Here is a 20,648-nt window from a genome sequence, read left to right as displayed (position 1 = left end):
GCAGCCTCCGAGTCTCCATCGGCTCCCAGCCTAATTCGCTTAACATCTGGATAACGCTGTCTGTACCTCCGTAGTAGTCCGTATTTATTAGCTAGACTAACAATAGAATATCATTGTATTCATATGTTGTTTGGATCTGTTACTAATCCCCCCTTAAGAACAAAAGTTCTTCTTCTAGATGCTAAACTTTGGCTTGTAGCTTTTCAGGAAGTTTTTCTTTGCTTGGACTTATGCTAATACAAAATCTATGAGCGTGAGTCCATGGAAATTCCATTTGAATGTTGAGATTGCTTCTTTACTCATTAATGCTCTTGCCGCGTCTTCAGGCGCATGGGTGTATCTAAATTTATTCAGGGTGAACCTGTGGTGAGATACTGCATGGACGGAACGAAGGTAGTCGTCATCAGTGTATCTCTTTATGTATGTAAGCTGAAATATATTAGGTGTGCATTCAAATGAATGTTACTCTTTCTTTATCAAGTTATTCATCGTGAGATTTTACACGAAATAAGAAAGCATATAGAGACTGGGTATTAAACAAAGCGATCTACTAAAGTATTTCAGCGTAAATTATCTTGCTTCTCTTTTTTTTAGCTCAGCCGTATTTTTTCAGTAAAGTTCAGGTAAAGTGTTCCTCATCAAAAGAAAACAAGCGTTTTCGGGTGCATAGTTTTCATTCTTACCGTAACATACTTGATAGCTTTGGTGTCCTTTGATGATAATTTCCATTCTTCAAGTTCATGTTCCTCAATGCTTTTCTTTCGTTCTTCACTTACGGTGATGTATTATCTTGTCTAGACGTGAAAATTACGTTTGTCTGTCGAGGAATTAATAACAGTCCCATACGTAGCCACTTACTTGAACTGATTGTGAGTCCATTCTCTCTTCATGAGCACTCGTTTAAGGATGAGTCGCCTCGCTGATCTCTCTTAAAAGTGGTGGATATAGGATTAAGAGTACATGATTACCACCGGTACGTCATTAGACTACGTTATTCTCTCTCCGCTGCGTCGATACACGACGTGGAACGCCTCTCATTACCTTTCGCAGGTATCTAAAATAGTGTCCAAAAGTTAAGCATTAGTGACGAATAAGTAGGGAGACAGGAAATAGAATTTTAAGCTTTATTTAAAAAAATTCAAAGCTTGACATTTGCATTTACCAACCTTACGTGATCGCTCTATGTAGAAAAGGAGTACTCCCGGCTTTTATTAGTGGTGTAACCGTTAAGTAAACACGGCCAATGCCTAAACCCAATATTCCCTGAGTAGTGCATATTTTGAAGTGGAAGACATTGCTAAGTTTTATTAGTTGTTGTCAAAGGTGTGCCTTATCTATCAGAACATTTCTGACACTGTTTTTGTGGACAATTTGGGTGACAGATGGTGTATGATTCAGCCTCCGTCTGTTCAGCAATCCGTCTGACATGAAATTAGGCGGTATTGTATTGTTAGTGATTATGCTCAACCTTTGGACAATACTATATTTCGAAAAACTTTAGGGAAATTAGGCCAAACTGGGGAAATTTTCCTTTTCATCTCCGTAATGATTACTTAAAATACTCTGTACGATTTCATCGATTTTTATTTTACGATCTATTCCATCTTATTATTCCATTAATACCTAGATTATTTTACCATCACATTGTCGGTATTAAATCTCTTTATCCATTCAAATATGTAACTCTGCTAGCATGTTCAGTGTTCTCTTTCATCAGCAAACTTACCATTATTTCAAGGCTTTACTTTTATCTGTCACCAGATCTTTGACACATAACTCTTAATTAGGATAGTGGTAAAATTCATGTTCTTCCATAAATGCGTTCGAAGTTGAAGACTTATCTAGATAATTCGTTAAATACTATTAAGATGGCCCGGTTTTGATTTCTTTTCCGGGAAGAAGTCAGAACCCTCCCCTTAACCTAATCTCTACCTAATACGTTCCTGATATTTATTTTTTCAGTTACAAGTTCCTGCGAGTAACTCACAGTAAATAAAACAAATAAGTTACTAAGCGTGAGCTGCATAATTTTGGTTATCTTCGTCGAGAAGATATTTTCTTTAAAATATTATAAGAATGACGTGAAGAAATCAGGGATTTATGTTGTAATTTACCTGTATCTTTTTGGAGGTGGAAAGAGTTTTATAATGATTTATTGTATAGCATTATACTGCGACAATCGAAAACCCTGTGTAATTATTGTTGACAAATTAATATCAATTGAATAATATAGAGTCTTCCGGTTATTTTGAATTGTAGGAGAAGTAATGGGAACATAGGAGAACTTACTATAGCAATTGTTTGGAATGAAACAGAAAAAGGCAATCTCATTTTTTTTCACTATTTAGTTTGCCGATTAATGTTTAATAATAACATGTACTAAGGACTTTGATGATTTTATTAGGACTTAAATTTACGGAAGCTAATGTATGGATGCATCGCCTGGATTATAATGCGATGGTAACTCATATGTAAGTCCTTTAAACAATTTTCATTAGGCTTGATGAAAGTTTTAATTGGTTGGAATATTATTTTATCGCGATGGGTAACCTTTTGTGATAAATCGGTCAGGGAAGTTGGTTAATGCATCAGGGAACAGTCTGGAATAAGTATACATTTTACAGTGAAACATCACTATCCAATGGTTAGGTTAGTCTGCGATTTTGCGTCGGTAACTTTAGATGGTTCATAAGACGGCCGATGACTCGAGAGTCAAATGCTCCGCTGACTTCCCTGTCTTCTGCCATCCCCATTCGACTTTTTCGTTTGGCGATGGTGGCGGCCTCTGGGAATGTCGCAGTGCACGCGTTCAATCGAGAAATAAATGTCATTTCAGAATACATGGGAAGGAATCAGCCCTTTAACCAAGAAGCTGCAAACGGAGGTCCAAGGAAACATCTCTTGTACCCGCGAGGACAACCCGCTGGGAGTCAATATTCAAGTAATTGGTTTTTACTACCTAGTTTCATAAATCGTGAAGGGTCGCGTAAATTTAGAATCCATATGTCTTCAGGCGAAATATATGTGTTCTTTTCAGTGTTACCTGCAGAAATGAAGATCATTGAAGTGTTCGAAATCGATGCAGTAAGATGTCCAATTGCTGTTGCGAAGATTCTTATTAATGGCCTGGGGAAAAGAATGATATCTTAAGGCTGCTTTACACGGAGCACGTACTTGCACAATCTGACGTGTGTACAAAGGCGCAGGCAAAATTGCATCGTGTAAAGCGGTAAATTGCTAGAACACGTGCGAGAAGGCATGAGCGTGATATGGCAAAATAACCCCTGTTCTAATTTCGTTCATGCATTCGCGCAATTCCAAGCCATTGTAGAAAACAATGCTGTTCCAACCTGCGCAATTCCGTGCCTCGTGTAAAACGGCCTTTACAGTCTGATCCACGAATATCAAAACAGAAGTTTTTCCCCACTCGCGACGCCAATGGTATAAAAATCCGAATATCTCATGATAATAAGGTATAACTAGGGCTGGTAGCAAATATTTATATTCGTGATTGTTTTGTAATGATGCGATCCATGATCCCCTAGGTTGATAATTATCAATAGATGGAAGGTAAAAATCGTCTACTGCGCATCGCCCTAAGCTTTCCATAAGACTATACGTTTTGGGGTCAAAAGCGTCAGCCGTTGAAGTCTCCACTGCGGTCATCCTCGGGTTGCCCGAAGTGCGTTCGGCGAAACGGAGCGATTCGGCCCTCTTGCACATTCACCGCACGTCCTAGTAATATGCCTCTCGCTCCCGAGGCTCTTTTGTTTTCGCGTCACCGTGACGCAACAAGCTCCGTCACAGCGAAGCGACACATGTCGCAAACGGGACTGCAGAGAGGCCATTGTCGTTCCCCCATGAGAAAAAAAAGACAAGAGCACGTAGTTGAAGACGTCGAGGGAGCCTTCGAGACGCAGCCGATGGGACTGCGAATAGGTGGCGGGAGGGTCTTTGATTGTCGTGATGGAGTCACCTCCATTCAGTCCTCGTGGTTCGGGCGGACCAATAAAGAGGGCAAGGCTAGCGGATGTGGGAGTGTTTTGGATGGACTGAAGGAAACCTGGTGACGAAATTTGCGAGCCATGGTTTCTCTAGCTTCAGGTTTAACCAAACTCATAACTATTTTAATAGCCCTAAATTAACTTTATTTTGCCTCCCTCGGAGGCAGCGGAATTGCTTACTTGCTCGCCAATCTTAATATCACAGATTCGTATCCCGACTGGGTGAGTTTATACCTGCATTGCGTGTATATATTTGAATTTATAACTTCTCAATCATAAGAAAGATGTATATAATTCTACGTTCGTAAGTTCTACAAAGAGGCTCCTATTATTATAGCCCGTGGTGAACATTTGTCTGTATTTCAATTGGATAATTTTAGCCTCTGCCTTTTAATTATTTTGTCGCATGAAATTTTTAAATGTAGTAAATATCATAATTATGCTACCCTCAGCGCATCCTCAGATGAACAATTTAATTCTTAAGATTCAGTTACCTTACAGAAGTTTTTACTCTTTTTATTATTTTTAAAACTACTTTTGGGTACCTTTTTGTGGATTCTCCATTTAACGGGAAATTATAAATAATTGATGGTCCACTTATTGAATTTCGCCGATTAGAATTCAAATTTCAAATAGTTGACAATCGCACTATTGGTTATTATTTCCTTTTGGTAAAGGTTTCAGTATACAGAAAGGTACCACTAGCAAAATGAAAAACGTTATGGAAATAATAAATCCTACACCTTTTATCAGAATAAGTATTGTTTATGGTAAAATACTGCATTAAAATTGATTTTGTGAGAAAACACTGGCTTCTGGCTTCAATCTGCTTTACAGGGCTTTGTGGTCGGAAAGAAAATTGCGTCCTCTCGAAAATTGAAATGTCACTCTCAACTGGTTGATCAAATACCAACTGGTTCGGGTCGCATTAAGTTCATACGTGAAGCAGGTTATTCGTTCGTTTGGCGCCTTGTCAGTCATTTATGATTCGTTGAGTTATCACATTGTGTTGATCGAAGTGAAAGCGAATGGATTACTTTATTTTGTGCTTCGAAGTTACCCCTTTTACGTTACTTGATTTTATTTCAAGAAAATGGACATGAATTCTTCTTCCTTAGCATTATACTTGAATTCTAATGTGATATCTACGTCAAGTAAGTGAAGTTATTTTAAAGCAAGTGCTAATTGTTATGCTTTGCAGTGTATAATCACTCTTGATGATTCTCGATTCTCTCAATGCTGTTCTGAGCTGCGTTACACAGACGTTAAACCAGTTAGGTTGGGAGCCGATATGTGGAGAATCGGAAGCTGAGCAAGATATGTTTAAGAGCGACACGGAGAACATCATATTAGAACTTCGCTATATTTCCAGGACCTACGGAAACGATAAATTAAGAGAGATATTTTGCCTAACGGATAGGTGTGGGAATTTATTTTTCTCCCATTCAATGAAGGGCTTATGTGGATGTGCAGGTATAATGCTCCGACTGAAAGGCTAGTGCAATGGTGAAGGAAAGTTATTCGCCTTCACTTGAACTCGAATTCTCGATACACTTGGGCTGCGGGAGTTCACAGTTTTAGCTGTCAGCCAATGCAGAAGAGACCCCCTGCTCAGTAGGCCCACCTGCCACGAGGACTGGCTTGTTAGAGTTAAGCCCCTTAGCAATCCTTATGGTGAGGGAAAGTTCCCAAGTATGAGATATCCGGGTAGCAATAAAATTTTTGGGTAAATGCCGCAGTCAGCGTTCAAAACGTATAAAAAAGTTCCCGCACTTTAAGGGTTGGTTCCTATATAAGAGATACACTGTTAAATTTCACAAAAAAATAAATACCTTGGGTAGAATCCGGAGGGTTCTTCATTAATGTCTTAAGTATCTTAAAATTGAAAATATTCTTTCAGTATTTTGTCAGCGCTATTTTTCTATATTTAAAGCTCTTTTGGTTGGGTTTTTGTCAGGGGGGTACTGGCTGATGCTGGCGAGCGAGCGGGCGGGTATTTTCGCTGGGCACCCGAAGTCTCTCTGTGCGTTATGTCTTTATTTTGACCGTCCCGCGTATTCACGTGTCTTATGAGCGAGTATACTAAAATCAAGATCTTAATATTCATGTGGCGCAGCCCTTTTTGTCTTAAAATTTATGCGCATTTAGTTTTTATGAGTGTTGAATAGCTGTTAGGTTTTAAGGTTGACAATATTTAAATTCAGTATCTTCCTTTTCGATCCCCTTATTTGTATATCCGTTAAAAATATCAATCAAGAAAATTAAATATAGACAAAAGTAAGATGAGCATTTTTTGATGTCTCAATCAAAGTATTTCCATTTTAAATGTGATGCAACAGTAGACATGTCTGAGTAAACATGTCTAGAATTTTATTTTTATATCCATTAAAAATATCGAGCGGTAGGTCATCAGTGTGGGTGATTATAAAAACATTCTTCGCCAGTGTCTTGGGGTTCAATTAATTCCATCTCCAGGCTTCGGTTTTATTGATTCATTACAATTGCTACTTCATATTTGGACGAATCCTCCAATAGTTAGTGGAATTAATGTAATAATTGAACTTAAAAAACATAAGCACGGGCCACCAAACCACCAAAAGATAAGTCTATGACTCCTAGTCGTCTCTGCGATTGCTATGAGGTAGATTCATCGAAGCAAGAATCAAACTAAGGGCCTTCGTCTTTAAACTTCCAAAAGTGACCTCTGTTGTTCATAGAGAGGTTAGTGGTTCCTGGAGTCATCATGAAAATGTTTTTTTTTTGTTTAAGGTCTCTCATAATATTTATTCCACTTACGATAGGTTTGGAGGAGTCGTTCAAATATTAAGTAGGTATCAAAAATGACGTAAGCAAATTCGAAGTCCAGAAAATGAAATTCTTAAAATTACGAAACGTTTGCAAAGAATAATTTTTTATACACCCGGACTGATGACTTAAACCCGATATTTTTAATGGATATGAAAATAAAATCGTAGAAATGTTTATTCAGATGTCAACACTCCTGTGTTCCATTTTCAATGAAACTTTTGATTTCTTAAATTTTAAAGTTACCTCACCAATCCTTACTAACTTTCCTTTCGCACCATTAAAAGAATCCAGCATTGTAAAATACTATTCACTTTGTTAGTCCATAGATGTTTAATGCACAACTATTCTGAGACCTAGGTTTCGAAGACCTTCGTCACCAGGCTCATGGGACATCGAAGAAATTGAATAGTAACAAACTTTTTGCTAATAGTTACTCATTGATGGACCAATAATCAATTGTGTGTATTTATTCAGTTTTTTATGTGTACAATGTGACTGAAGATGGACATATTCGAAATCTAGGTCGTAGAATAGTTGTTCATGAAACGCATGTGGAATAGCAAAGTTATTATTTTACATTTCTTAGTTCGCGAGCGTGGTAGCCTATTGGGTAGAGCGCTTGGCTGCTGATCGAGGGACCCCGGGTTCAAATCCCTAGGGAAGCCTTTAGACACCCAAAATCGAAATCCTCGATTTGCCAGGTGGTCCAGGGGATGGAGTTGGTGTCCATACCCTGAGCGTTTGAAGTTCTAAATGTTCTACTCGCCTGTGGCCTTGCTCGAGGTGAGCTCTACCCTCATCTAACCAAAATAACCTTCGGGTTGAATCACTGAGTGAGTGATGGTGATCAGATAATTTCTTGCATTCACACTTGAAACAAAGCAGACTCGAAAATGATTAAGCGTGATTATGCCTTGAATGGTATAAAAAGTAGTGATCAATATCAACAGAAAGCGTGGTACGTGTCCAATTCTCATGTTTAAAAACAAAATAACTTACTTGAGGCATCAATGACATTAGAATGCATGTAGAATCCGTCGCGAAAACGGGCAAAATACGACCGCTTTAGCATGAGTGATGCGCCCTCGTAAGTGGGCTGTATTAGGGCCCTGTCTTCCTTACGCGTGACCCCTTCCACGTGGCGATTGACCAACGTCCTTGTCTTACCCTCTTTATGTGTTCAAGAAACTGAAGGGAAGGAGTGGTTGCATAACGACGGAGCTTCCATGACAGGACCTGGAGGGTCTCCATTGTTCTAAAGAGAATTCGAAGCGGCTTCAAGTAAAGGACCTTATTTTGTCGTCATAATGGGGCTAACGTCCATTTTGAAGGTGTTCGAAACCTCTCGGACGGAGGCCAAGGTTTCAATTTCGTCCTTGTCGGGCAAACGTCTTTCTTCCGCTCCACAGTGCCCCTCCCTAGAAGGGATCTAAAATGCGACAATTGTTCTTCTAAAGATGGAGCATCACTCGGATTCGATCGTTCTTATTTACTCTTTCAAACTTGAGTCATTATTTTTATAAAGCTGCTATCCTGAGATTGTCATCCCTCCATTACTCCCTTTTCATATCAAGTTCCCTTTAATACATCTTTGACTTCTGGAAACGGAGATCATCTTCATCATAAGTAAACAATCATGCCCTGATGACGATGGACAACCCGTTAATCGAAACGTCGGCCGAGATGGAGTTGGAGAACCTGACCCGGTGGAATGCCCGAATAACCTTCCACAATTCGATACGCTAGGAAAGCATGCGATCATTTTTCTATCTTAAGATTGACTTGACGCAGCTCTCCATTCCGCCTTTTCTAAGTGATGAATTTCCTCTTTTTTGCATTCTTTTTAACCATTCATATGTAACTCATTCGGGGCCGTTCTTTATCCTTCTTCCCTTCCACATGTTCTCCTATGACTTTTTTCATCAGGTTATCATGTCTCATGATGTGACCAACTAAGTTTTCCCATCTTCTTCCTAGGGTTTTCAGATGACTTTTCTTTTCTTCCACACCTAGTAATTCCTCAATACTTACTCAGTCGATCCATTTTATCTTCATCATTTTTCGGTAACTTCTCATTTTGAATGCTTTCGCCTTTGACTTTTATGCTGCTGTCTATGTCCAAGATTTGCTCTCATGCCGATGTATGGTCCATATTTTCTAGCATTTGATTCTTAGATATTTTGTGCTGCTGACCCCTCCGCCTCTTACCTCGGTCACTTCCAATGGGATGGTCATCATCTTTCTTCGCCTAATTCTTGACTACTTTTCATTCATTATAAATACTTCATGATCAATCTAGCCTCTGAAGGAACATAATTGTTATGTTACCTAACCAATCTTATAGTTACCCTATCTGTGCATTTGTTGATGTGGGTTTTGCGCGAGTGAAAATGATTATATTACCCTGCAATACTCGTGTGTAGCGCGTGTGATTATGTTTACCAGGATATATGCTCGCAGTAAAAGTAGGCTATCCGTAAAGGCCCTGCGTTTGGTATTTGAATTTGCTTACAGGATGAAGAGTAATAAGATGGATAGAGCCTTTGTTGTTGGAGCTTTAAGGAGTCCATATGGTGTTACAGCTAATAGTGGAATCGTATTCACTGTTTTTCCCGATACATGGTGGAACGCCTAATAGTCTAATATGTACTTCATAGCATTCTCGAAGTTATTTTGTATTTCTGACTGGTGTAAATATTTAAGTGCCATTATAAAGGGAAATGGCAGTGTGAGTGTAGGAATTATCTAAATTTGCGCTTCATCACAAATAATGGGGTCAAATAGTGAGGTGGTCGTCGATTGAAAGCAAAAATCGGGGTATATTCCGTATATTCGGGGTAACGCTTACCATCATGAAAAAAATTGGCCAATCGAGAAATAAAGAGTTAAACCACTTGGTAAAAATCCTCCTAAAGGAATAAAATTTTTAAATCTGTTTAGGAAGTTGGGAGAAAAAAAGGCGTTGATCGATATGGAGTCATGGGATGAGGGTCATAATGAATGGTACATTCATTAGAGGTCTGCAGAAATTATTTCAAAATTGTTTTGCAAACAGCTTAGCAATAAAAATTGAATTGAAAAAGCCGAAACCAGGCGAAAAAATATTCCTGGTAGAGTCAGGAATACTGTGTTTATTTATAAAATTTTGTTTTCATCGTAAGTATTGTAACCTTTTAGTCGTCAATGCCCTCAGGTGTTGTACAATTTAATGTCTTCTATCCCCCTCCTGATATATCCTTTTATTTAATCCTATACCACCGAAAAAGCTCATATTGGCCTTTACACCTGGGTTTTACAAGTTTACAATTACGCGCGCACGAACTACCGTGCCCTGGACAACCTACTCAGGCGGGTCTCGAACCCGCGAACTCTTGCTTAGCTTGCTCTTCTCTCTTGCTCTTGCACCGAAGCCGAAACCCTGGAAAATTTAAGATTATCTTCTGTTTTAAACTAGTTATACGGTTGAAAGACAGAATACGACCGGTATAGCGGTAATGATGCGTATCTTGAAGCTCATATTCCTCATCCGTCACACTTACTATCGGACAGGAAGGATCCTGAGTCCTCAAAAATGTCTGTGTGAACTGAGGATACTGTATAGCGCTCTTTCCATTTCTTCCTTTCCAATACCATTTTCCTTGACAATATCATTTCCCTTATTCTTTACCATCAAAATCCCGTTCCACTCGAGAAAAATACAATTCCAAACTCTTATCCGCCACATATTTCCCATCATTTGCGCGTCCGATTTCCCGGAAATCCGGGGATGGCAATTGAAACGAAACGAAAAAGTTTCGTTTCGACCTGGAGCGAAACGAAAATGCGAGGCCTGGGTTTAGTTTCGTTCCCGCACGAAATTAAAATCACCAAGTTTAGTTTCGACCCGGGACGAAACTATACTCCTGGGAACGAAACTAAATCAATCGAAACTCCGCCTTTCATAGTAATGTTTCGATCCCAGAAGTTGAGTGGAGGGGGATAAGAAGGAATAGTTTCGACTCATTACGTTTCACATACGTGTAAAGAGGTAAAAAAATCGAGCTTAAAAATCGAATGACCAGTTTGTGTTCACCGTTCTCCTTTTCGTGGTGAAAATATGAGTGGCCCATGTATCTAATAGCAGTAGGCCGAAACTTTAATTCCATCAACCTTATTTCGTACTCGGTGTGTGGGTCGAAACTAAACTGTTCGAAGGTGAAGCACGTGGTCCCTACGGTGCGAAACATTATCTATGTTTTGTTTCGTCCCAGAGTTTTAGTTAAGTTCCGATCCGAAATAGTTTTGACTCCGATTTCGTTTCGACCCTGAGTTTAGCTCCCCGGGTATAAATCCATTTCGTTTCTACATTTCGCTCCCGGGAACGAAACTATTGAAATTTTACTTATTTTGACTTTCGTGTCGTTTGCCATCCCTGCGGAAAACCGCGGGTCCTCGGTTCTATTCTCGTCCCACGGTGTACAGTTTTGGTGGTCAGTGGAGTTATTTTTCTCGTTTCGCCCGGAATATTAGATTCACCTTGTTGTGTGTTGGGCCTTCAAAGTGGTCAGGTCAGCGTCTCTTTCTGCTTCCGTATGTCTGTGACCTTCTGGTGTTGTCCACCTGTTCCTCCCCGCCAGTAGACACCCGACTTTAGGTAGCTTTGCATTCTGGTTTATCATGTTGTTATATTTCACACCAGATCTTTCAGAAATTCAATGTCAATCCGCTCCTTTACGGAACTAAAACCTGTTGCTTTGCGTGAAAATATTTACCATTCAAACTTTCTCATATTATTGTTTCTACCAATCTTGGCGGATGGTCACGACTACGAAGTTGATAATTCTTCTCTTGATAATGCAAAGCAATTTTTATGGTGGTTTTATGAGACTATGCTATCCTATCCTAGGTTGCTATTTGTATTGGTAACGGCACGTAAACGTTGAAACCGATTAGTCAGGTGGTTTTGGATTATTGACTTGGACAGCGTTTTGTCTTCGTAAATTTTGCAAAATTTTCCTTTCCACAATCCTCATCATTTTTGTCAGATTTACATCGTCAATTTTTCCCTGCTGGCTTTATTCATATGCGTTATGACTGAATTATTTTGATAAAATATTTACGTAGTCGCCCGTGTATAACTTTATCGCTTAGTTTTCAACAGTTTTCATAGTCATATTGGTGCAAATTCTCTTTTCCCTCGATTGAAGTTGAAATGCATCTTATAGACTGATGGTGAGATTCGGCTCTGTAAGGGTGTTGTAGATGGCAACGAATGCATTGTTTTCTTAGTTGTTTTAGATCAGGTAATTTGTGGTAAATATTGCTATTAAAATTAAGACTCACGATTCCAACTTTAAAATTGTTGGCAGGGTAGGTTTAGGTACCCATGCGCCTTGGTGGGGTCGAGGTGAAAGGCCTCTGCCCCTCTCTTAAAAAAAGTAAGAGAAAACTCATAATTTATGCTGCTTGTTCCTTGATGATCGTTTTTTCGGTGATATCTAACCTACTTAAATTGAATCCTAGGAATACCAAACAGTTCTTGGCTTCCAAGCTTTATTACTGTTACAAGTTGTGGACCAATGGCTGCCACAATGACTTTGGTGTCACTTACAAGCTTTCACCGCGATGTTCAAAGTCCTCATTACCATCGATTTTTTTGACCCCAAAATGCGCCCAAAAAGTAGAATTACAGATTTAGTTGGCAACTCCGAAATAAATAGAAAATTTAGTGTTTCGTCAATTTCTCCTATAGTTTCAGACGAATTTAGAAGAGGTCGACTCTATGACTTTCTGGTCGTATCTAGTCTTCTTCACCTCAAAGATCAGTATAAATTAATCAGTCAGTGGTCGGAAGTTGGTTTTATAGTCATCATCACTGGTCAACAATCCTAAGATCCTTGGTTTGACGCAGCTCTCCACTCAGTTCTCCTATTAGCTAATCTTTTCACACCTACGTATTTCTTCTCTTTCACAACTTTCTTTACCCGTTCCTTGTACTTTGTTCGAGGTTTTCGTTTTCCATTCTTACCTTCCACTTGTCTATCGACGATTGTCTACATCAGGCCATCATGTCTCAAGATGTGGCTTAAAAGGTTGTTCCGTCTTCTTATTAAGGTTTACATGAGGCTTCTCTTCTCTCTTACTCTTCTTAGGACTTCTTCGTTACCAACTCGGTCGATCCATTTGATCCTCCTGGTTTTATATCGTATAGGTTTCTTTTTTTGTACGTTAAAGGTTTGAAGTCTTTCAATAACGTCCACTCGACCTAGCCACTCCGCCCCTGGAGCTGGTAACAGCCGTATGAAAGCATCAAAATTTATTGAAACTAATTAAAAAGTAATTTACTTTTGATTCTTGCTCTCGAGAAGATGAGGAACCAGAATTTAAAGTCATGAATTGAGGGGAAGCATTGTACCCAGTAACATTAGTAGCTTCTTATAATCGTGACTTGCCTCCAGCGTGCTGAAGGTTACGCCCACTCTCTTGAATATATTTTCTCATTTTTCTCCTTTTCTTAGTCTTTCCGAACTTATACATCCCCTCCCATTTGCTTCCTGGTTGCCAGGTCCACGCCTTCTTTTTTTTCGTTTTCTAGATTCGTCTTCCGCCCTGGTCGACCTTGACTTCCTGGAATGCCTTCTCGTTCCCGCTTTCTTTTTTTCATCACGTTAATGTCTTTCTTGAAATATTTTTCTTTTTCATCCGTCTTTATTCTACCAAAGCCCGTTTTACACGGAGCACGTAATTGCGCATTTTAAAAGCTGCATTTTTTTCTCAAGCTGGCGAGAAATGCTTTTAGAATTAGTGCTGGAGTTATCTTTCCACCTTGCTTTCACGAATTTGCGCATTAAATAATGCAATTTCCGGATTTTAACTCCGGATTTTCAAATGCACGTTCGGTCGTGCATTAGAATGCGCAATTATATGGCTAATGTATAAAAGGCCAAGAAGTCTTAACAGTGACACATCGGTCCAGCTGATAGGGCTTTCAGTGGAACAAGATGGAAATAGAATGCTTTTTATTCTATGATCAGTTATAAAAAAAGATAATTTCTTCTTAAATTCTGTATTTCTCAAACCTATAGGGTATTTAGTGAGGCAATGTGAAAACATTACTTCGTTACAATATCCTTGTATAGCTGAGGTAATGTAAAAAGAATAGTTGTCTTTTTCTTTCGTTCACGTGTACTGTCTAAATCGTGATGATTTTTTATAGTACATCGGCTGGGGTGAATTGTTTCTTTTATTTACTATTTTAAAACGGCCTCAGTCCTGAATGTCAAAGTATCATGCGCTTAAGAAATTCCCAGGCATGTATCCTGAGTTTCATTATTTCATATTTTAAAATATAATAATTTTATATTATTGGTTGTAGTTTTCACTTTTACATGGAGGAAAAACCCAGTTTCAATCATGGCATTCGACTTTAATGTATTAATATTATCTTGTTGATGTTTTTCTATGTACTATTGTACTATTTATCTCTAATTTCAATAATTCATCGTTTTATTCTTACCCATGAAATCTTTAGCCTTGGAAATAATGCCTAGATTATAATGAAAAATGAGTACATAATTGAAGCATAAGACGAGTCTTTTTTGATCGTGACTGTGGTATGGAAGCTTACGGGGCGGAAAATAAATAAAAAGCAGCTGATATTTTGGTTCAGCTTTGATTGCAAACGGATTAATTTTCTGTGAATAAATATTTCATGGATGACTTATTTGCAAATTGAACGTTAAGTCTTGTTTCTTTAGAGCTTTGCGTACTACATTCGTTTTTTTCCCTTTGCATCTGCTAATGGGTATTAATCCTTTTCATCAGAACATCAACTCTGTTAAATGACGCTATGACGCCGCTAAGGAAAAAGTAAATAAAAATCTGTTCTCATTAAAGGTAAAGTTTCTAATTCAAAGGCTATGAAGGGTATAAATTGAAGTGTAATGGACTACAGAGTGATGACCTTATTTCGGAATAGCCTGATATTTCCGATTTTTTTTACCTCTAAGTTTCGTTGATTCGGTTCCTTGCCAAAAATCCACTTTTCCACCGACACCTTGAGATTAGGAAGAAGTTTACCTTCAATTTTTTTCTATTGATAATTTCAAATGGGAACAAAGGAATAGCATAACGTATTTAAAAAAATAACGTATACCAGCCTTCTTCCAGGCCCCCAAGATGCTCTTTCAATAAGATAACCGTCATGGAATGTCACATCTACGTATTGTTGGTGTTCCTAATTGCTGGTTAAAGGTCAGTCACGGGAATTTTGAGTTTGCTATATCTTCGGGAACTAGAGAAAAAAATGTAAAATCGTTTAAGTCTTGACTTGGTGGAAGCTCGATATATGACAATAACTATAAAAATGGTAATTTCCACTCTCACACACAATAGAAAACTCAACAACCGACTTTAATTAGTGGTTTCAACACTCCTTGAAAGTGACAATATGTCGAAACCATGGTCGATATTTGCGTTTTTTATTAAAGTGTGGAAATTACCATTTGTATTCTTTATCATGGACGTACAGAAAAAATATTTGAGGCATAAAAACTCCATGTTAAAATTCCTCCTTGTTTAAAGTAAAGATTGCTTATAGCGCGCCCCACTACACTGTGGTGTAGGATATACCGATGGTCTCACCTTGTCCCACGATGTCATAACATTATGAGTTTTTATTGTGGGTAACCTTTTGCGAAATTTATCCCGGCGAAAATAAAATATCAGTTTGTTAGAGTTACTCCCATTAAATTAGATCTCTAACTATAGCTGAAACCGTTTAATAATATTAAATTATGATGAAGTACTTTTGAAATTGTGTTTTACTAATAAATCTGTGGTAATATTTTGTTTTGAAGGCTATTCCCTAGTTTCCCAAGAAGAATACCGTAATAATATTAGTTGCCGATATCGTATGTATAAACTCCATCTCAGGAGATCCGCGTCATTTACGAATTATACTCTATTACATTCTCATTTAGTAGTTGCATTTTAAAACTCGTCTTTCAAATCTGAATCTTGGTTTGATAGTATTAAAAATTTAAAAATCTAACGAGTTTTTTTCATTTCAGTATGTATTTGTGATGTCTATACTGATCTCTGTCGCGAGTACAATCGAAAGCAAGCTTTATTATCATCGCATCACTTACTTCTAGCGTCATTCGTAAAAGAAGTTTAATTCAAACTATATGCTTCACGACCCCTTATTATATATATATATTTTTTTTTTAAATCACGAGATGTGGGATGACCCACATCTCGTGATTTAAAAAAAAAAATATATAAAAGAAGTTTACTTCGGAAAATAGCGAATACGGACTCCGTTTATTCCATCCAAATGCCAATATGTACCGATCAATCGGTTAAATGATCTATGTGATAGTCTGCCGATTACTATCGATAAAACCGCGTAGCCCTACTGCGTAGTCACACCATGAGGTTGCTGTGAGCAGCTAAATTATTTGATTTTTTTACGATCCCTATCCTTATTCCTATATTTATAATATTAAGAAATTTTATTTTTTCTAGCTTTCTTTTCATGCTGTTATGCTTTTTATCATCAGCAGTCATCAGTCCTAAGATTGGTGTGACGCAGCTCTCCACTCAATTCTCCTATCGGCTAATCTTGTAACACCTATGTAGTCCTTGTGATTTACATACTTCATCACCATGTAATTCATTCGAGGCCTACCTTATGTAGTCCTTGTGATTTACATACTTCATCACCATGTAATTCATTCGAGGCCTACCTCTGACAGTATTCCCTTCCACCGGTACCTCAACGTTAATTTTCAATATTCAATTGTGTCCCACGATGTGGCCAGCTTCTACCCATAATTTTCAAAAGACTTCTCTCTTACCTTCCTTTGCCTCCTTCGTCAAAGAATTTTATCTATTTAAGATAATATTTCAAAGGAAATTTTGGAATTACAGAATAATTACACATGTGCGGAAGAACCTCCTTTCGCTCTCATGTCAGATAAATGATTCTATAGTTTTTAATTATTAACATGTAACTTTTTGATAACGTATGAACTTTGAAGCGCATTGTGGTTACCAGTACTGGGTTGTGAAATTTAAATATCCTCTTTAGCTTCGGAAGTTCATCGATAATGGCATTAATAAAATCATGGATTGAGACAGTAAATACATGTTTAGCAAAAGAGTACAGCTACGAAGAACGAAAGGAAAATCCCTTCATTCCTGCCGAATGTAAATGATGTCTTGCGAATGTATGGATATGCGTGAACAGTGAATTTAATTTTACCGCAAGTAAACGCGATTTATGGGAGCTGCACTACTCATTTGATCCTTGTTATTATTTTTTTTTGAAAAGCACTCTTAGTGACGTTTTCATTTTCTGCTCTGCTTGCATCTTAATGAGACATGGTTATGCGTTCCACATAGTGACGCGATGTCTTGGAATTTTAATTGGGCTCTTTAAGACGTAGTTCACGATTTCGATAATGTAAACAGTAAATGCGTTGCTTGGGTAAAATATTGGTCTCAGAAGCAATAAGTATTCATGAGGAGCTTAGTCTGAACTACAAGCGACACACGGCTCGTATGTTGCTCTGCGCGTGCGCAATCCTAAGCAACTTCCTCACAACTTACCAAAAATGGTCTACCCAGGCGAGTATGTAAACGGTGTGAGATCAATAGTGCGGCTTAATGTTGGGACAACGGTGTTGTGTATAATGGCATACCTGTTTACGTATGTGATAAAAGATTCACCTGAAGTATTGCGCGCATGCATTAACTCTAAAAAGACTAAAAAAATAGACTAATGCCGTTAATGCTCTTAAGGCCTGGTTACACGATATATTAACACATACGGGCTAATGTCTAAATTTATGAACGCCAGAATGAACGCCAAAATGCACCGTGTAACCACCCAACTTGTGAGAATGCATGCACAGAAAATAGAACCTGTTCTAATTTGGTTTATGCATTCGTACATGTTCCGTTCCGGTCCACCAAAATCGTTCACGCAAACGTACATTAACTCGTACGTGTTGATGTACCGTGTAACCAGGCCCTTAGACAAAATTTGACTTTCTTTTCTGTTGTTTATTATTCATAGGTCATGTGTATGAATCAAGGTGACATGAAAAACTCATTTTACCTAATTTTACTTTGTTTTACTTTACTTTGTTTGCCTAGTAAATCCAGAACAGAATTACGTAGACGTCTTTTCATAAACCTTGCGTGATCGCCCTGCTGAAAAGAAAGTACTGTTATGAATGTTTTTGTTCTCTCACATTTTTAATTAATTCGGGTGAATATACCGTCTTCAAGAGTTAAATAAACCCCAGAAGATACGCTCTGTAAATCATATCTATCTTCAATTGCTGAGCTCAAAATAACATACTACTCTAGGGAAAGTCAAATTTTATCAAATTGGTGCCCCTCAATTTGTTGGGAATATTTTTTTTTACCCATAATACACTTATCGTGAAGTCTAGGCCTTTTCCAAGGTTGAGCATTGGTAACACGATACCGAAAATGTTAGTCCTATCTGAAAGTGTGCCATAAACTCATTTCTCCTCCGTGAATTTGCGGTCTTAATAATCTTCTTCCATTAAAACGGATTATTAAATGGCATTGAGAAATGCGAGAGGATTTTTTCTTACCTTAAAGCTCAGATAAATTTTGTCCAAATATGGGTAATATCTCCGAAAACGCCTTGGTAATCTTTATCATAGTCGCGCTTTTACGTGAGTTCCGAAAAGTGTCCCTTCCCGGAATGCCCTTCGACTGACCGCTGGGCTTAGCCCGAGGTTAGCTCCTCGACCTTCCTACCTACCAATGTCAGATCTCAGATTTCCGCGTTTGCCGTGGAGTCTTTGCGTAGAAAAGCATTCGGGTGATGCCCATCAACAGATTTACGCTACTCTGTGTGCCATTTCAAGGGTGCTTTTCAGGGAGTGAATTGGCAACATAAGCCTTAAGCCCCGTTCGAAACGAATTAACTTTTCGTTACTGGACTAAATATGAAGCGCAGACCACTAACTAAAATATTTCTTTGATTACAGCCTAGACAGCACGTAAATGTTGAAATCGGTTTTAGATGACGTGCGACAGTTTGTCTCTCGATATGCACAAATATCTTCCTTGATACAAACTTATCTCAGTGTAAATTTGAGCCTTTCTTAAACAGTGGCTATCTGAAGTCGAGTTAGGCCATTTTAATTTGTTGTGAATAACACTGTTGAGGCAACTCCATAGTTACGCCAAGTTAAGCTGTTGTGAAAGGTTTTTTTGCGGTGCACTTCATTGGTTATAATAATTATTTATTAACTATATGATCGCACATTTGATTGGTTTGAGAACCTGCCAAGCATGCTAAGCTATAAGTTTTATGTAGAGAGGCTGGTCTCCCTGTTCTGAATTAGTTATCAGTCACACTCTCGACCTCTATCCTCAACTATCAAAACCATCTTTTGATTCGAATCATTGAATGAGTGAGGGATCTTTCCTAACCCTAATTTCGATGACGCGAACGAGTTTGCCGGTGGACCATCACCATCTAGACATGCCGTTACATTTTGTGACCCGCCTTAAAAAAATGGGAAAGGGATAATCACGGCTAATTATTCAATTTTTAATCAAGAAACTAATAAATGGCGGTTCGTCTATATTTTTATTTGACTGCTTTATCCAGTTAAGGGAAGCACATAAATATTCATCTGTTGAATATTTATAAAGACGCATTCTAAACGGTTGTACGTTTACTTCAAATGTGAAGGCCGCCCGGCTTTTGACGTATTTGTTTATTTGTTCAGACTAGTTGGTAGTTTGGGAGACATTTCATGTATGGCATACTTCAAATGGCGGTTTTTTCTTTTTGCCATCCATTCGTATGGAGTGCAAATTTCTTGGAGTGCATTTTGCTCTTTTTAACTCCTAGATTTAAATGATTTTCATGCTTCGTTTTGAATGATTTGAGGTTTGGTTAATAGCTGTGCGGGAGTTCTAAATGGAAGCATATTGACTCCATTCTGGCATGATCAATGCGGTAGAAAATTCGTACGCTTCGTTATAAAAAGACTTTATTTCAAATTGTATACTTCTTTTTCGTACTGCAAAATCTCGCATTCTCCCCGGAGGTTTGTTTGCTCAGCCAAGTTGCTAGTGTCTTATCGCGGGCATTCATCAAATGGCGATCAAAATGTAGTTTTGTGTTTGAAATTTTTTACAGTGCTTACAATTTCGAAGGTATTCCTACTTTATGTCCATTTCGTAGTACATTCTGCCTTTTTTAAAGTCGTGAGTTAAATAGCTTTCATTTTTTGTGTTGTGATAAATATTCGGCCTCGAGCTCATTATCGTATGTCAGTTTTATGAATAATTAAATTTAAAATTGATTTAAGACAAAAAAATTAGAAATATTGACTCATTTCCGAAATAATTCCATGAAGCAGAAAATTTCAATGCTTCTGTTCTAAAAAATTGGCTGCATTGGCAAACACCTTTTTTATTCCGTCAAATCATGCAATTGATCTCGAATTAAGTGTCACTTGTGGCGATTATCCAATTGATTTAAGATTTGCCTACGTTATATAATTTCATGGACTGTTTTTTCTAGTTTTCATTAATTCTCTGCTTAATATTTGGATTAGAATCATTTACGAGAATCAGCGTTTTAACTTTGATTAAATACACTTCCCAAATTTTATTCGGAATCTATCGAAAAATGGTATTAGTTACATTATTATTCGAATATTCTTGAGTGGGGTTAGTTGTTTACCTCACCATTGTTTCATTTTGGTAATGTCTCCGCGATGCTTTCCTTGAGGTTGATATTGGGATCGATTTGATCTGTGCTGGCTTAATGAGCGGAGTTCCGAGTTCGAG

The 20,648-nt window shown here is 38.0% G+C and overlaps 1 protein-coding gene across 4 annotated transcripts in view; it reads left to right on the top strand.

Moving 5' to 3' along the window:
• Positions 1-20,648, top strand: part of LOC124168313 (cell growth regulator with RING finger domain protein 1-like) — a 257,644-nt gene that overhangs the window by 56,053 nt on the left and 180,943 nt on the right. For 2 of the 4 annotated variants that reach the window (XM_046546476.1, XM_046546477.1), the window contains exon 3: positions 2,837-2,941. The exons of the other annotated variants lie outside the window; for them this stretch is intronic. In XM_046546476.1, coding sequence (XP_046402432.1) covers positions 2,837-2,941 — 105 coding nt within the window. The remainder of the gene's footprint in view (positions 1-2,836; positions 2,942-20,648) is intronic. 4 annotated transcript variants of the gene reach the window in all.

This window comes from Ischnura elegans, chromosome 11 (genome assembly GCF_921293095.1).
Source record: "Ischnura elegans chromosome 11, ioIscEleg1.1, whole genome shotgun sequence".
In the NCBI taxonomy this organism is placed as follows: Eukaryota; Metazoa; Arthropoda; class Insecta; order Odonata; family Coenagrionidae; genus Ischnura; species Ischnura elegans.
This window is presented reverse-complemented; position numbering and strand designations above follow the sequence as displayed.